This window comes from Rhinopithecus bieti, unplaced genomic scaffold (genome assembly GCF_001698545.2).
Source record: "Rhinopithecus bieti isolate Rb0 unplaced genomic scaffold, ASM169854v2 scaffold_3041, whole genome shotgun sequence".
Classification (NCBI taxonomy): domain Eukaryota; kingdom Metazoa; phylum Chordata; class Mammalia; order Primates; family Cercopithecidae; genus Rhinopithecus; species Rhinopithecus bieti.
The window spans coordinates 1,739,979-1,754,320 of NW_016804262.1; the positions used below are offsets into that span (position 1 = coordinate 1,739,979).

The window sequence follows — 14,342 nt, forward strand, 5'->3', positions numbered from 1 at the left end:
TGGAGAAACTGCCAATTGTTTTCCTAAGGGGCTCCATCATTTTGAGTTCCAGCAGTAATGTGAGAGGATTCCAATTTCTCCACATGTTCAACACTTTTTATTGTCTATCTTTTTGATTATAGCCATCCTACTCGGTGAGCAGTAGCATGTCATTGTAGTTTTTATTTGCATTTCCCTAATAACTACAGATGTTGAGCATCTTTTCATGTGATTATTGGTCATTTCCATATTTTTGAAGAAATGTCTATTCAACTTGTTTGCCCATTAACAAATAAAGAGGAGTTGTTTTAGTTGTTGAGTTGTAAGAATCTTTTACAAATTCTGGATCTAAGTCCCTTATGAAGTATGTGGTTTACAAATATTGTCTCCTATTCTCTTGTCTTTTTACTTTGCTGATAATATTGTTTGCAGCATAAAAGCTTTTAATTTCTATGCAGTCCAATTTATTTTTTTTCTTTTGTCATTTATGTTTCTATATGTATAATGAACCATTGGCTAACCGAAGGACACTAAGATTTACTCCTGTTTTTTTCTTACAAGAGTTTGGTAGCATTAACTCATACATTCAGGTCTAGGATTCGTTTTGAGTTATTTTTTTCATCTGTGGTTTTACGTCTTTCATTACTTTTGTAAATTCTTGGCTATTATATCTTCAAATATTGCTTCTGCCTCATTCTCTCTCTCCGCTTTTTCTAGGACTCCAGTACACCACTGTGCACATGCCTATTAAGCTCTGTTCTATTCTTTCCATTTGTTTTTCTCTCTGTGCTTGAGTTCAGGTATTTTTTCTTGCCCAGTCTCCAAATTCACTAACCCTCTGTTCTGCTGTGTCCAGGTTGCTATTAAACCGATCTGTTGAAATATTCGTTTCAGAAATTACATTTGTCAGTTCAATATTTTCCATTGATTCTTTTTTATGGATTTCAATACTTTTAAAATTCTGCACATTTTAATCCATCTTGTTCATGTTTTCTTCTATTTTATAATCTATGGCTTTATTTCATAATAGTTATTTTAAAGTTCTTATCTAAACTTCAGTATCTGGCTTATCTGTGGATCTATTATTTATTTTTTTTTCTTGATTATTGGTCAAATTTTCCTGCTCTTCTCACACCTCATAATTTTTTTTTTTTTACAAATGTTAGACTTTTATATTAAAGATCTATAGACAATATAGATGATGTTATTATCTTCTAGGGATAAACACAAACAAATAGGGTGATGTTCTGATTGCCTCTGTCTAATCAAGGATGAGCTGGGTTGGGATTGGGGTGCGGTTTCAGTACAACAGTCCACTTGTGGTTTTTCTCTATTCTTCATGTGTGATCCCTCTGGGATTTTGATCAAGAGCCTAGACGGCTCCTGCCTCCTCTGCTCTGGAGATTCAGTCCTGCCTTTGAGAGGTTTTAAACTTAGATATTTAGCCTCCTTCTCATACAACTTCAAAAATAGTGTAAATGTCTTGAAGCGGGAGAATGCTTGTATATTTGAGGCAGGCTCCTTCTAAGCAGAATTAGCTTTCTATGCACTAGAACATGGGGTAATTTTACTCTGCCTATCATGCCCAGCTGCTCAGCCTCCTGCACCACCCCAGAACTCAGCAAATGTCCTATGGGGAAACTGGCTGTATGTTTGGAGCTCCTCTATATTTCCAATCCATTACACAACTCACATAATGGTTAAACATCTCACTTGTTTCTCTTTTTCTGTGTAAACTCACTCTGCCCAGGCCAAGCTGGATGAGTCTATGCTCAGAATTAGTACATGTCACCAGGGAAGAAAACAGTGGATATTGTCACTCACTTAGTTCAGACCTCAACAAAAGATTTATTCCATTGCACTGTATTTTTGGGACAATGACTGAATAGGTAAAGAGGCCAGGCTAGAAGTCTAAATATGAATATCACTGTGGTCTTTGCAGGAACCTGGACAAGCAAGAAGATCATCTCAGGGTGGACAAGTGTCATTGGAGCTGGGCAGTAATACCTTATGTCCATGAGAAGTATTATCAATAGACTCCAATTCTGTTTCAGCTTGGCCTTAGAAAGAGGATGGGCTCTCTTTAGATGGAGTAAGTCTCCGAGGTTCTCTGACAACATAAAGGTAAAACTCAAGAGGGAAATACTAGACTGCCTGCTAAAAGATCAAAGTAAGAATCCTAGATTTGTGGCAACATGGCACCAGTTTCAAATGTTTTATTGCACTTAATCTAATGATCAAATTAGGAGAAAAGATGAATGTTACAATAATATGTAAAAGTAATGCTTAAGATCATTAATTTCATCTTACTTTGACGTTTTACTCATTGAATAAACAGTAACCTAATTTAGGGACTCTGTAAAGATGACATTCACTTTAAGAAAACTGATATAACTAAAAATAAACTTGGCTGGGGGTGGTGGCTCATGCCTGTAATCCCAGCACTTTGGGAGGCCGAGGCGGGTGGATTACATCATGTGAGGTCAGGAGTTTTAGACTAGTCTGGCCAACACGGTGAAATCCCATCTCTACTAAAAATACAAACAATTGGCCAGGCATGGTGGCAGGAGTCTGTAATCCCAGCTACTCGGGAGGCTGAGGCAGGAGAATCGCTTGAACATGGGAGGCAGAGATTGCAGTGAGCAGAGATGGCATCATTGCCTGGGCAACAACAGCGAAACTCTGTCTCTAAATAAAAAAACTAAAAATCTATGGTAGGGGGAATGGTGGTAGGGAGGTAGTCACAGGATTCAATTCAACTAATTGAGTGCTCTCACGTGCTATGCATTGTGCTAAGCACTGGGGAATACCCAGAAAAGGCAGTGCTGCTTGCTGTGGACTTAATGTTTTGATCCTTCCAAAATTCATGTGTTGAAGTTCTGATCGCCAGTGTGATGATATTTGGAGACTGGGCCTTTGGGAGATAATTAGGTTTAGATGAGCTTATGGAGCTGAAGCCCCCATAATGAGATTAGTGCACTTATAAGAAGAGACATGAGAATTTTTTTTTTTTTTTTTTTTTGAGACAGAGTCTCATTCTGTCACTGAGGCTGGAGTGCAGTGGTGTGAGATCCCTACTCACTGCAACATCTGCCTCCCGGTTTCAAGCGATTCTCCTGCCTCAGCCTCCCGAGTAGCTTGGACTACAGGCGTGAGCTACCCCGGCTACTTTTGTATTTTAGTAGAGACGGGGTTTCAACATATTGATAAGGCTGGTCTCAAACTCCTGGCCTCAAGTGATCCGCCTGCCTTGGCCTCTCAAAGTTTTGGGATTACAGGTGTGAGCCACCAGGCCTGGCGGAGAACTCTTATTTATCTATCCATCCATCCATCACCCCTTCTTCCCTGGCCACCTGAGGATACACCAAGAAGACAGCCATCTGCAAACCAGGAAGAAGGCTTCATCAGCACCCAACCATGCTGGCACCCTAACCCTGGACTTCTCAACCTCCAAAACTGTGAGAAATAAGTATCTGTTGTTTAAGTCACCCAGTCTAAAGTATTTTGTTATAGCAGCCCTCATGATAGATTAAAATGTAATTCAAGCATACCTATTATTTTTAAGCAAGATATACTTGCATTCATTTATGACTTCATTCAAAAATATTTCTAAAACTCCATACCAAGGTTTGCATTTATTGATTTTATTTAAAATTTTTTTTTTTTTTTTTTGAGACGGAGTCTCGCTCTGTCGCCCAGGCTGGAGTGCAGTGGCGCGATCTCGGCTCACTGCAAGCTCCGCCTCCCGGGTTCCCGCCATTCTCCCACCTCAGCCTCCGAGTAGCTGGGACTACAGGCGCCCGCCACCGCGCCCGGCTAGTTTTTTGTATTTTAGTAGAGACGGGGTTTCACCGTGTTAGCCAGGATGGTCTCGATCTCCTGACCTCGTGATCCGCCCGCCTCGGCCTCCCAAAGTGCTGGGATTACAGGCTTGAGCCACCGCGCCCGGCCTATTTAAAAATATTTTTAAAACTCCATACTAGGATTTTCTCAGTAAGATTTGCTTCCTAGTGTTTTTCTAACCTTTATCCAACATAGTATATTCTGACTATGAGAGGGAAGTAGCTTTATCATTATGCTATTGAGCTTGATTTAACTAACTAGATCCAAGATGGAAAGAGCATGAGGTCAAACTTTCAAAATTGATCTACCTTTCTGAGTTTTACTAGCATTTTTTTGCTTCCTTCTTCCTCAACAAGAGTGGAGAGTTCAGGGAAGAGAAATGTGAGAAAGCCAAAAGGAAAATAAAGTTCACACAAGAGAATTGTGGTGGAGAAAATAACTTGAAAAGAGATTGAACAGAAGCAATGCAAGACTAGGAAGTGAGGCATTGTTATGGAAGAGAAGGTTTTTAGCCTGTCTTTTAAAACGGAAGCATCTCAACTGAGGTCTGTTTTCAAAAGAACCCCAACTGGAGGTGGGCTAAGGTGGATAAACTCCATTCCTCCTCCAACTATGATTGAGTCACCATTATTAACTATTAATTCTACCAGGCCATTTTATGGTATTATACCTGTAAATCTTAATTCGTAATTAGAAGTATACTTTTTGTTTTGGTTTGAATTCCTTTTCTACTCTACCTCTCTCTACTTACTAGATTTGCCCCTTTTAGAACCTGGTTCAACTTGTCCTGTCTTCTTTGCTAAATGACTAATTAAATGCACGGAAGCCGTAATCAATTAATCAGGCTTCAAATATGCTTTTAGTGTTCGATAGCTGGGGGAGGGGCAGACAGTAGCTATTTCGGGGGAAGTCCACGAGGGGCGTTCCAGGTAGATGCGTGATGGCTATAACCGTCCCTGTCTCTCAGCCCGTTTTGGCGCAGGTTTAGCTCCTCGAGGCGCGCGACCGATTGAAAGGCATTTCACCTAGGCCCAGATCGGGGCGCCAGGCGTCCAGGCTTCCGGCCACGCCCCCTTCCCCGCGGTTGCTAGGAGACGTGATGTCACCGGAAGCGAGGCCTGGGATAGGCTGAGGCGAAGGGAAGCCTCTCCCCCTGTGCCGGGCGCTGGCTCTCCAGCTGTGTGTAGGCCTGGGGGCGAGGGTCCGTGAAACGTAGCGCCGACTGCGGCCCCGTCCGCCCGCCCACCCGCTGGTGCGGCCGCAGGCTCCCGCCACCTCCGCGCTCAGTCTGGGGCCAGCCGCCTGGCGGGCCGCTCCGGTGCGCCTGCCCGCGCTTTTTCACTGACGGGCGCTGTTTCCCACAGCCAGTGCCGCCCGCCACGTCCCAGCCCTCGGCCAACGGAGGTGCGCGGCGGGTGACCTTTCCGAGCCCAGTGCGATGACGGCTCTGTGCTCCTGGCCGGCACAGCTTCCTGGGCGCCGCCAGCTTGGGCTAATGCCGTTCTCGCCGCCGCAGCCGCGGACGCCGCTGCTGTGGCCGCTGCTGCTGCTGCTGCTGCTGCTGCTGGCCGCCGTGGCGCCGGCGCGCGGCTGGGAGAGCGGAGACCTGGAGTTGTTTGACTTGGTGGAGGAGGTGCAGCTCAACTTCTACCAGTTCCTCGGAGTGCAGCAGGTAAGCAAGGAGGCGCGCGGGGCCGGGCGGAGAGGGGCCGGGGCAGGCGGCAGGCGACCCCGGTTCCTCAAAGAGAGTCGGACACGGAGGGCAGGGCTCGGTCACCCCGGGCTCTGGCTGCCCTCACCCCGGGGTACCGGGGTCCTCAGCCTCGGAAGGACGTGTCCGTCTTCCCCAGATCCTTACTCCTGCTTCAACTTTTCTAGTCCCAGCCCCAGTGACAGGCTGGACGACGCCACTTGCCTGGGGTGGCGATGCCTTCTCTCTGCTCCGGCGTTCTGGGGAACAGCCTTCCCCCTCCAGCTGTGCTGGAGGAAGAAGGAAGAGTGGTGTGGGTAGACTTTTTTTTTTTTTTTTTTTAATTTAACACCTACCGTTTGCCTTCCTGTCCCCCTGAATGTGAGAAAGAGCAGCCGCTTCTCTAAATTGTCATCTTCCACCGAGACTTACCCGCATCCTTATTCTTATTTCAGCTGCCTCTCCTCCTCTTCCCTTCTGGGAAAGGAGGAATGCACTGTGGCCAGTGTCTGTGTTGCAGAAGTTTTTCTTACCTCGTCCTTGGACATCTTTTTTAGCCTGTTAGATAGATGTTTCTTTCGCAGTTTAGAAATCTGGAGGAATTTGAAGCCTCTACCAGGTTGGAGGTGTTAAGTTTTTTGGGCAACAGAGGACTTGGGGTGCGATTGGAAGAGAAGCCCCCAACCAGTAATGTAAGAATGGGTTCCCCCCCTTTTCCTTTTGTTTCATTTAGTTTTCTTTTTTAGCTTGAGACATTAACTTGTAAAATCCTTCTGTTGCTTTTTAGTTCTACCGTTGAGGGTGGTTGAGTGAGGGTAGATATCCAGTCTCTACCTGAAGCCTCGCGCGAAGGAGAAGATAACATTTCGCTGATTTCAGGCTTACGGGGTGAAAAATGTACATTTCACACTATCTGATTGAGCCCTTCGTACAATGCTTTGAATAGTTATGGGAGTAAAAAATTAATGTTTACAATAGTTGTCATTCAAGGCACACTTCACATGACTAGATATGAAATGCACATCCCCCTCCCCCATAGGTTATCATAAATGTGGGTGAACTATTCAACTTTTACTGAATTTTAATTTTCAAACATTGCATTTTCATTCCATCACTGAATATAAACTTACTAGGTTGCCAGGGTACCATGAGTCTAACAGTTTTTTATTTTTGTAAGAGTTATAAAGTATAGGCATGTCACACTTCAGATTTCATATGTGCAAGCAACTTTGTAATAACTATTTGTGATCTGTTACCTGGTGCCCCTCCCTGCTCATAGAGACACTATACATCTCATTTTCAAAGCAAATGATGATGGAGTATGTGTAAAAATAATTAGTGAAACTCTAACTCTGATGACTTTTAAGAATTTCTTTAATACTGGGAATAATTAGAATTTATCATCATTGATTACATTCTTTAGGTAAAGAGAATCTTAAACATAACCTATCCAAAAATCTTGAAGATCCAGTTATTCATGAAAAATTAAGTGCCTTTAAGACAGCAGAAATTTAATAGCAGTTTAAAATTTAGATTATGTAATCTAGCTTTGCCTGTGAACTCACATAGAATTTTCGTTTATAATTTCATGTAACTTGATTTGCATAGTTAGTTAGGCAGTGTGAACATCCAGAGCACTTGACTTTCTGGGCAAAGATGAGAAAATAAAGAAGCATGGATAATCAAGAAGATTCTTTGTCAAGGTAGAATCTGAAAAGAAGATTATGTTATTATTTTTAAGCTGTGTTTCTCTATACAGCTGTATTGAAATTGGAAAGAATGCAGGAGAAATTTTTTTCTGTCCAAGCAGAGAAACTGAATGGAACAAGTTTTTTTTTTTTTACATTGAATCTTAACTTTGTTAGATGACTTTCAGGGACCAGAAATTTGGTGGAAACGAATGCAACCTGTCCAAGGTCTTTCGTGTGTAATTTTCAAGCCAGAACCATTTGGTGACTAGCCAAACATGAGGGACCAGAACAAAGTAGGTAGGGTACTGAAAGTAGTGACCTGGCTCTATGCATGAATCTCTTCTTGTTCAAGCAACAGAGATGTATTTGGTGCCTATTGGATTTTAAGCATTGGGAGTTGGCCTTTATATAAAACAAAACCCCTAACCTTATAGTTCAGTAGGGAGAAACAGACAGTAAACAACCAAATAAGTGAATATAAATGTTACATGGTCAGAGAAGGCCTCTGAGAGAAGTTAGGGAGTAAGCCATGTGGGTAATTGTGTCGTAGGCCATTTGGGCTGTCATAGCAAAATGCCATAAACTGGACAGCTTTTCAACAGCAGAACTTGATGTCTCACAATTCTGGAGGCTGGAAAATCCAAGATTAAGACTGGAAAATCCAAGATTAAGGCACTGGCAGATTCTGTGTCTGATGAGGGCCATCTGGTTCATAGATAGCACCTTGTTGCTGTGTCCTCACGTGGTGGTAGGGACAGGCAGCTCTCTGGGGCTTCTTTTGTAAGGAAACTAATCTCATCCATTAGGACTCCACCTTCATGATATAATCACCTTACAGAGGCCCCACCTTGTATTACTGTCACATTGGGGATTAGATTTCAACACAGGAATTTTGAGGGACAAAAGCATTCAGACCATAGCATAGTGGAAGGGCATTCCAATAAGCACAAAAGCCAGGAGGCGGGAGCTTGCTTAGTGTTTGAGGAATAGCAAGGCAGGCAGTATGGCAGGAGCAGAGTGATCAAGGAGAACAGTAATAGGAGACGAGATCTGAGTCATAGGTGGTAAGGGAAGACCATGTAGGGTTTCGTAGGCCATTGTAAGGACTTCGGCTTTTACTTATAAGTAAGTTGGGGGAGGCTGTGTTTGAACAGAAAAGATACATGATTTGACTTGAATTTCAAAATGATCTCTTTAGTGTGCTGAGTATAGTCTGTGAGGATTCTGGATTTAAGTTCAACATAGAGTGAACAGAATTTTACTGATGGCTTGAATGTGGTAGGTGAGAGAAAAAGAGAAATTGAAGATAATTCTAAAGATTTTGGCTTCAGTAACTGGAAGGGTGCAATTGCCATTTATTGAGATGGAGAAACCTGGACTAGGAGCCTGGTTTGGAGAACATCAGGAATTTGGTTTTTGGACATGCTACATTTGGGGTGTCTATTAAACATTGTAGTTGAGCTGGTATGTCGGCAATTGGTTATTCAGGTGTAGAGTTACAAGAAGAAAGGTTTGGGCCAAAGATAGGAATTTGGGAGTCTGAGGCACTTAGACAGTAACTTGAAGCAACAAAACTGGATGAGTTCACCAAGGGAATGAATGTAAAAAAGAGAAGAGAAGAGATTTGGGAGCTAAGCCTTGGGGATTCCAGACTTTAAGAGTCAAGGAGCTGGGTGCGGTGGCTCACGCCTGTAATCCCAGCACTTTGGGAGGCTGAGGCAGGTGGATCACGAGGTCAGGAGTTCAACACCAGCCTGGTCAATGTGGTGAAACCCCATTTCTACTAAAAAGATAAAAATTAGCTGGGCGTGGTGGCAGGCGCCTATAATGCCAGCTACTCGGGAGGCTGAGGTAGAGAATTGGTTGAACCCAGGAGTTGGAGTTTGCAGTGAGCCAAGATCGTGCCACTGCACTCCAGCCTGGGTGACAGAGCGAGACTCCATCTCAAAAAAAAAAAGGAGTCAGGGAGATGGAGGGGAATCAACAAAGGATATGAGCAGGAATGACCAGTAAGGTAGGAGGCGAACCAAGACAAGGTTCTCTCAAGTCAAGTGAAAAAAGTGTTTCAACGAGAAAGGGGTCAGCTGGGTTAAATGATGATGATGATTCATATAAGATGAACTCTGAGATTTCACTGTTGGAATTAACCGTATGGAGGTCACAGGCTACCTCAGTAAGAACTGTTTCAGTGAAGTGGTGAGATCAATAGTCTGGATAGATTGGGTTCAGGAGAGAGTGAAAGGGAAGAATTGGAGACAATTAATATAGAACATTATTTTGAGATATCCATATCCTAAACTAGAAACTAGAGATGGTAGTGACTGACTGTGGCATCTTCTTTATCCCCTTATCCACCAGGTCTAAGGTAATTCAGTTACTCTCTAAGCTCTATAATTTGAATAGCAGATGACTTAGAACTTGGACCAGACCACCTTATGACCTTGGACAAGTTAGTTGCCTCATTTTTAGAATAGATGGTAGCTTTTTATTTTCTTCATAGTAAGGCACAAAGTAGACTCCTAAATATTTATTAAATCAAACATTATAAACATTGTAACTAAAGGTAAACTGTAATTCCCCAAACAAGTAGTTGCTTGACAGTTTTTACTCAACAGATTTTACTTCTATATAATCTTTCACAGCCTTCAGGCAGCAGAAGAATCTCCTTCCATGTATTCTTAGATTTCAAGTCCTTTCTAGAAGTCTAGAAAGGGGTTGCAGAAGTCTTTGTTGAGGGGTATATACAGTTGACTTATTAGTCATTCATACTGTTTTTAGAATGACTTTAATAATAGCGCATTCCAGTTTGGGTATTGCGTCTTTTCAGAGGATATGGGGGGAAGATGAGAGAGGAGTGTAGGAAAAAAGATGTGCTTGAAAGATCTTTTGTTACCAACTTAAATTATAGGTTCCTGCACAGTATTTGTATTTTGTGTAACAGCACCTGCTTCTCAGACATCTGTACTTATTGTGAGGTCAGTGGCAATTCTGTATTTCTTTTTCTTTTTTCTTTTTTCTTTTTCTTTTTTGAAATGGAGTCTCACTCTGTTGCCCGGGCTGGAGTGCAGTGGCGTGATCTCGGCTCGCTGCAACCTCTGCCTCCTAGGTTCAAGCAATTCTCCTGCCTCAGCCTCCCAAGTAGCTGGGATTACAGGCACCTGCCACCATGTCTGACTAATTTTGTATTTTTAGTAGAGATGGGGTTTTGCCATGTTGGTCAGGCCGATCTTGAACTCCTGACCTCAGGTGATCCACCCACCTCAGACTCCCAAAGTGTTGGGATTACAGGCGTGAACCACTGCGCCCAGCCTCTGTGTTTCTTTTAATTGTCTTTTGGGACCATGACTTTCCTTATCCTTTGTACAGTAATTCTAGCCAACAGTAAACACTTAATATTCATTCAAAAAATCTGTGAATTGAAATAATGACAAGCTAAATTATCTTAAATTTTGTAGTATTTGCTTTATGTTGAAGTCAGAGTTGTCTTCATGGTGCCAGTCAGTCATTATACTTCTGTTTATATAGCTAGAAAATGTGCTTCATTCTCTTTCTCTCGTGTTTTGTAACTAAATCCTTATATTCAAATGAATGCCAAAACTTGGTTAACAGAAGAAAAGCAGAAGAACAGTAATGTGCTTATAAAATATTTGGATTTTAGTTTTTAAATAGGAATTAATATACCTTGTAAGCTTATTCAGTCTGTATTTTCAAATGTACAGATTAGCCATCCTGTTTAGAGGAGGGACAATTATTGCCCATTCATCCGTGCCCCATGGTGGGGAGGAACTTCCCTAAAAAAACACTGCTGATCACTAGACCCATCTCTCACATCTTTCCATGGGGGTGTGAGTTACCTTGCTGGAGGGTGATTGCCTTTGCTCTGTTTTGCTTGATTAGGAAGAGCTAATCAGTCGGAAAGCTATGAGCAGTGGGAATCGGTCTGTTTGCACCTCTCTGCCAAGACCAGTAAGGCAATTATCCTAACCAGACTTACCCTTGAGCATACTGTCTCAAAGTCTAGATTGTAGAGCAGAGGGCACAAATTGCTAGCAAGCCCATTTGGCCGTCACATCTAACCTGTATTCTTCAATAGCTGTATCAGTTATAAAGGTGATAGTTCATCTCTTGTCTGCCTGACTCCTGTGTCCACTCAGTTTTTTGGATGGGAAAAACCAGTTAATGGGGCCTCCCCAAAGCCCATCACAGTCCTTGTTAGAAATGAAGATGATGATTTCATTCATGAATGACAGTGAATTTGTACTGTGATTATCAATTTTCTCCGGTGATTCTTGTGGTGGAATCCACTGAGCTTGTGGTGTTGACTGTAGTTCAGTCTTTCTCTGTTGAGTCTATTCCTTTGTACATGTGTGTTGTGTAATAATAGCTTCCCCATTTTTATTGTAGAATCCATTTTTTTTTTAATTTGGAGAAAGAGATACACAAAATCTAGAATGGTAGATAACCTTTCAGTCATTTATATTTCTTATGTAGGCATGCATAGAGTTAGAGCTGAATAAGTACTTGTTTAATTGTATACATCTTTGCATCAGATCGAATTTTCATAGAATTAGTTATCTTATGTACACACTCTTTTTGTGATACGGTAGTGTAGTTTAGTGGAAGATGCCTGAGCCAATTTTATGGGATAAAGCAAGTCTATTGTGAAAATTTTTTCACCTATAATCTAGAACTGATGGAACAGAGACTTTTAGTTTTAAGTTTCCTTTTTCCTTTTATGCTATTCTCAGTTTTTTCTTTACTCTAATTATGAGAACAGTCTTAGAATATTTTATCTTTTGTTATTCATAGATAATAGCCTAAGTGGAACTGGGAAAGTGGAATTGGCTTCTGCTATTACAATTATTCCTAGAAATATATTATAAAATATTATATGGGTCACCATTTAACCTAGTGATTGGTTTAATGTGGTAAATTTAAAAATCGTATTTTATTCGATGTTGATAATAAAACAGAGGTTAAGGTTATTTGACTTGATTGCTGGGAGAGTTTATATGGCAGTTGTAAGTAGTGCCAATGAAAGTTGTTTGATAAAATGCCTAGTATCTATACTAAACCTTTTCTCGGCTTTGTTATGCTCTCTCTCAATGAACTTCTTATTCCACGAATGGTACTATGTGACTTTCAGAACTGTTTTCTCATGTGGGCATTGTTGGGTCTATTTAGACAGTAATGATACCAGTTAATTCCACCTAGTTATAAACAATTCCAGAGCCTTTCTTACAGAGTTATACAAAGATACAGGAATTGCAGTGGAAAGAGAGATTTCTGATTGGATGAAGCAGGACCCTAGATCATTTTATAATGAAGTTACAGTCATATTTTCAAAAATCTTTATTTTCATCAAAACACTTAATTGTAAAAGATGGGCCCTATACTAATGAATGTGAAAATATGCTTACATGTTTTAAATAGCAGCATAGTATTTCATTTTAAGAACTGAATAGTTGATATTTGAGTATTACTTATATTTACTGAAATTTTTTGTCTAAGAGTGTCATTAGGACCTAATTAGAAATTTAATCTAGAATTTATGTTTTATTCCCCATCTTAAGTAATACTAAATTACGCAAGGTTAGGATTCATTCACCATATTTGATAAGTATTTCTGATAATGTCATCCAGCAACTGAAATCTCATATGTAACCAGGCATATTGCAAAAGCAAGGGCATGCCACATTCTACATTTTTGTTAGAATGTGTGTATAAAACAAGGTACTTCATTATCAGATGGATGCCTGTTTTATTGCTACTGAGGCAGTAGGCATTAAGCTCTGTGCAGCTACACAGTTAACTAATAGTATTTGAGTTGTTTATTATTAAAGCTAAGAGTCTAAGATCAAGAATTAAAGGACATGCCATAGTATATGCAGCAGCATTAAAATGGAGAAAAGCAACATTAAGATGCCACTAAGAGCAAATACTAGAATTCTGAAAGGTAGTAATATCCTTGGTTAAACACATTCTGGACTGCATACAAATCCTGGTTATGGAAGGAACAAGAATTTCATTATTTTTATTTATTTATTCATTTTTTTATTGTACTTTAAGTTCTAGGGTACATGTGCACAGCGTGCAGTTTTGTTACATATGTATACATGTGCCATGTTGGTGTGCTGCACCCATTAACTCGTCATTTACATTGTATATATCTCCTAATGCTCTCCCTCCCCACTCCTCTCACCCCACGACAGGCCCCGGTGGATGATGTTCCCCTTCCTGTGTCCAAGTGTTCTCATTTTTCATTTCCCACCTATGAGTGAGAACATACGGTGTTTGGTTTTCTGTTCTTGCAATAGTTTGCTGAGAATGATGGTTTCCAGCTGCATCCATGTCCCTACAAAGGACACGAACTCATCCTTTTTTATGGCTGCATAGTATTCCATGGTGTATATGTGCCACATTTTCTTAATCCAGTCTGTCATTGACGGACATTTGGGTTGGTTCCAAATCTTTGCTGTTGTGAGTAGTGCCACAATAAACATACGTGTGCATGTGTCTTTATAGCAGCAGCATGATTTATAATCCTTTGGGTATATACCCAGTAATGGGATGCTGGGTCAAATGGTATTTCTAGTTCTAGATGCTTGAGGAATCGCCACACTGTCTTCCACAATGGTTGAACTAGTTTACACTCCCACCAACAGTGTAAAAGAGGAACAAGAATTTTAAACTGTTACATGAGACCCAACTGTGGCATGTATAGTGAGCAGTAGTCAAAATGAGTTATGACCAGAAAGAAAAAGATCATTGTTGCCATTTACTGGGAAAGTATGAATAGACCGTGAAGAAATCTTAGGGTCCATACACATGAGGAAGGTAGAAACTTCTTATTTCTAGTCAATCCTTAAGGACTTTATTTATACCATTAAAACAGGTCAGGTTAAGGAATCTATTCCATGATCAACTGAATTTATACATTAAAAAGAAACCTCTGACTTTTAGAAAAGTTTTTTAAATTGCAAATCTTATTAATAGTTATTTTCAATCACCACACTTTTCGTTAACAGATAAGATTACTATTTAGGTTCTTTTCTGACTTTAAGTGGTGTTTTGTATTAATAATTGGTGATTAAATTTGATTTGTGGAAGTTAACATGTATAAATATATATAATATATT

At 40.9% G+C, this 14,342-nt stretch overlaps 1 protein-coding gene across 1 annotated transcript in view; it reads left to right on the plus strand.

Annotated features, from left to right (window-relative positions):
* The first annotated feature begins 4,924 nt into the window (after positions 1–4,924).
* The window catches only part of DNAJC1 (DnaJ heat shock protein family (Hsp40) member C1), a 123,786-nt gene continuing 114,368 nt past the window's right edge, over positions 4,925–14,342 (plus strand). The window contains exon 1 of the mRNA XM_017867425.1: positions 4,925–5,494. Coding sequence (XP_017722914.1) covers positions 5,261–5,494 — 234 coding nt within the window. The 5' untranslated portion in view covers positions 4,925–5,260. The remainder of the gene's footprint in view (positions 5,495–14,342) is intronic.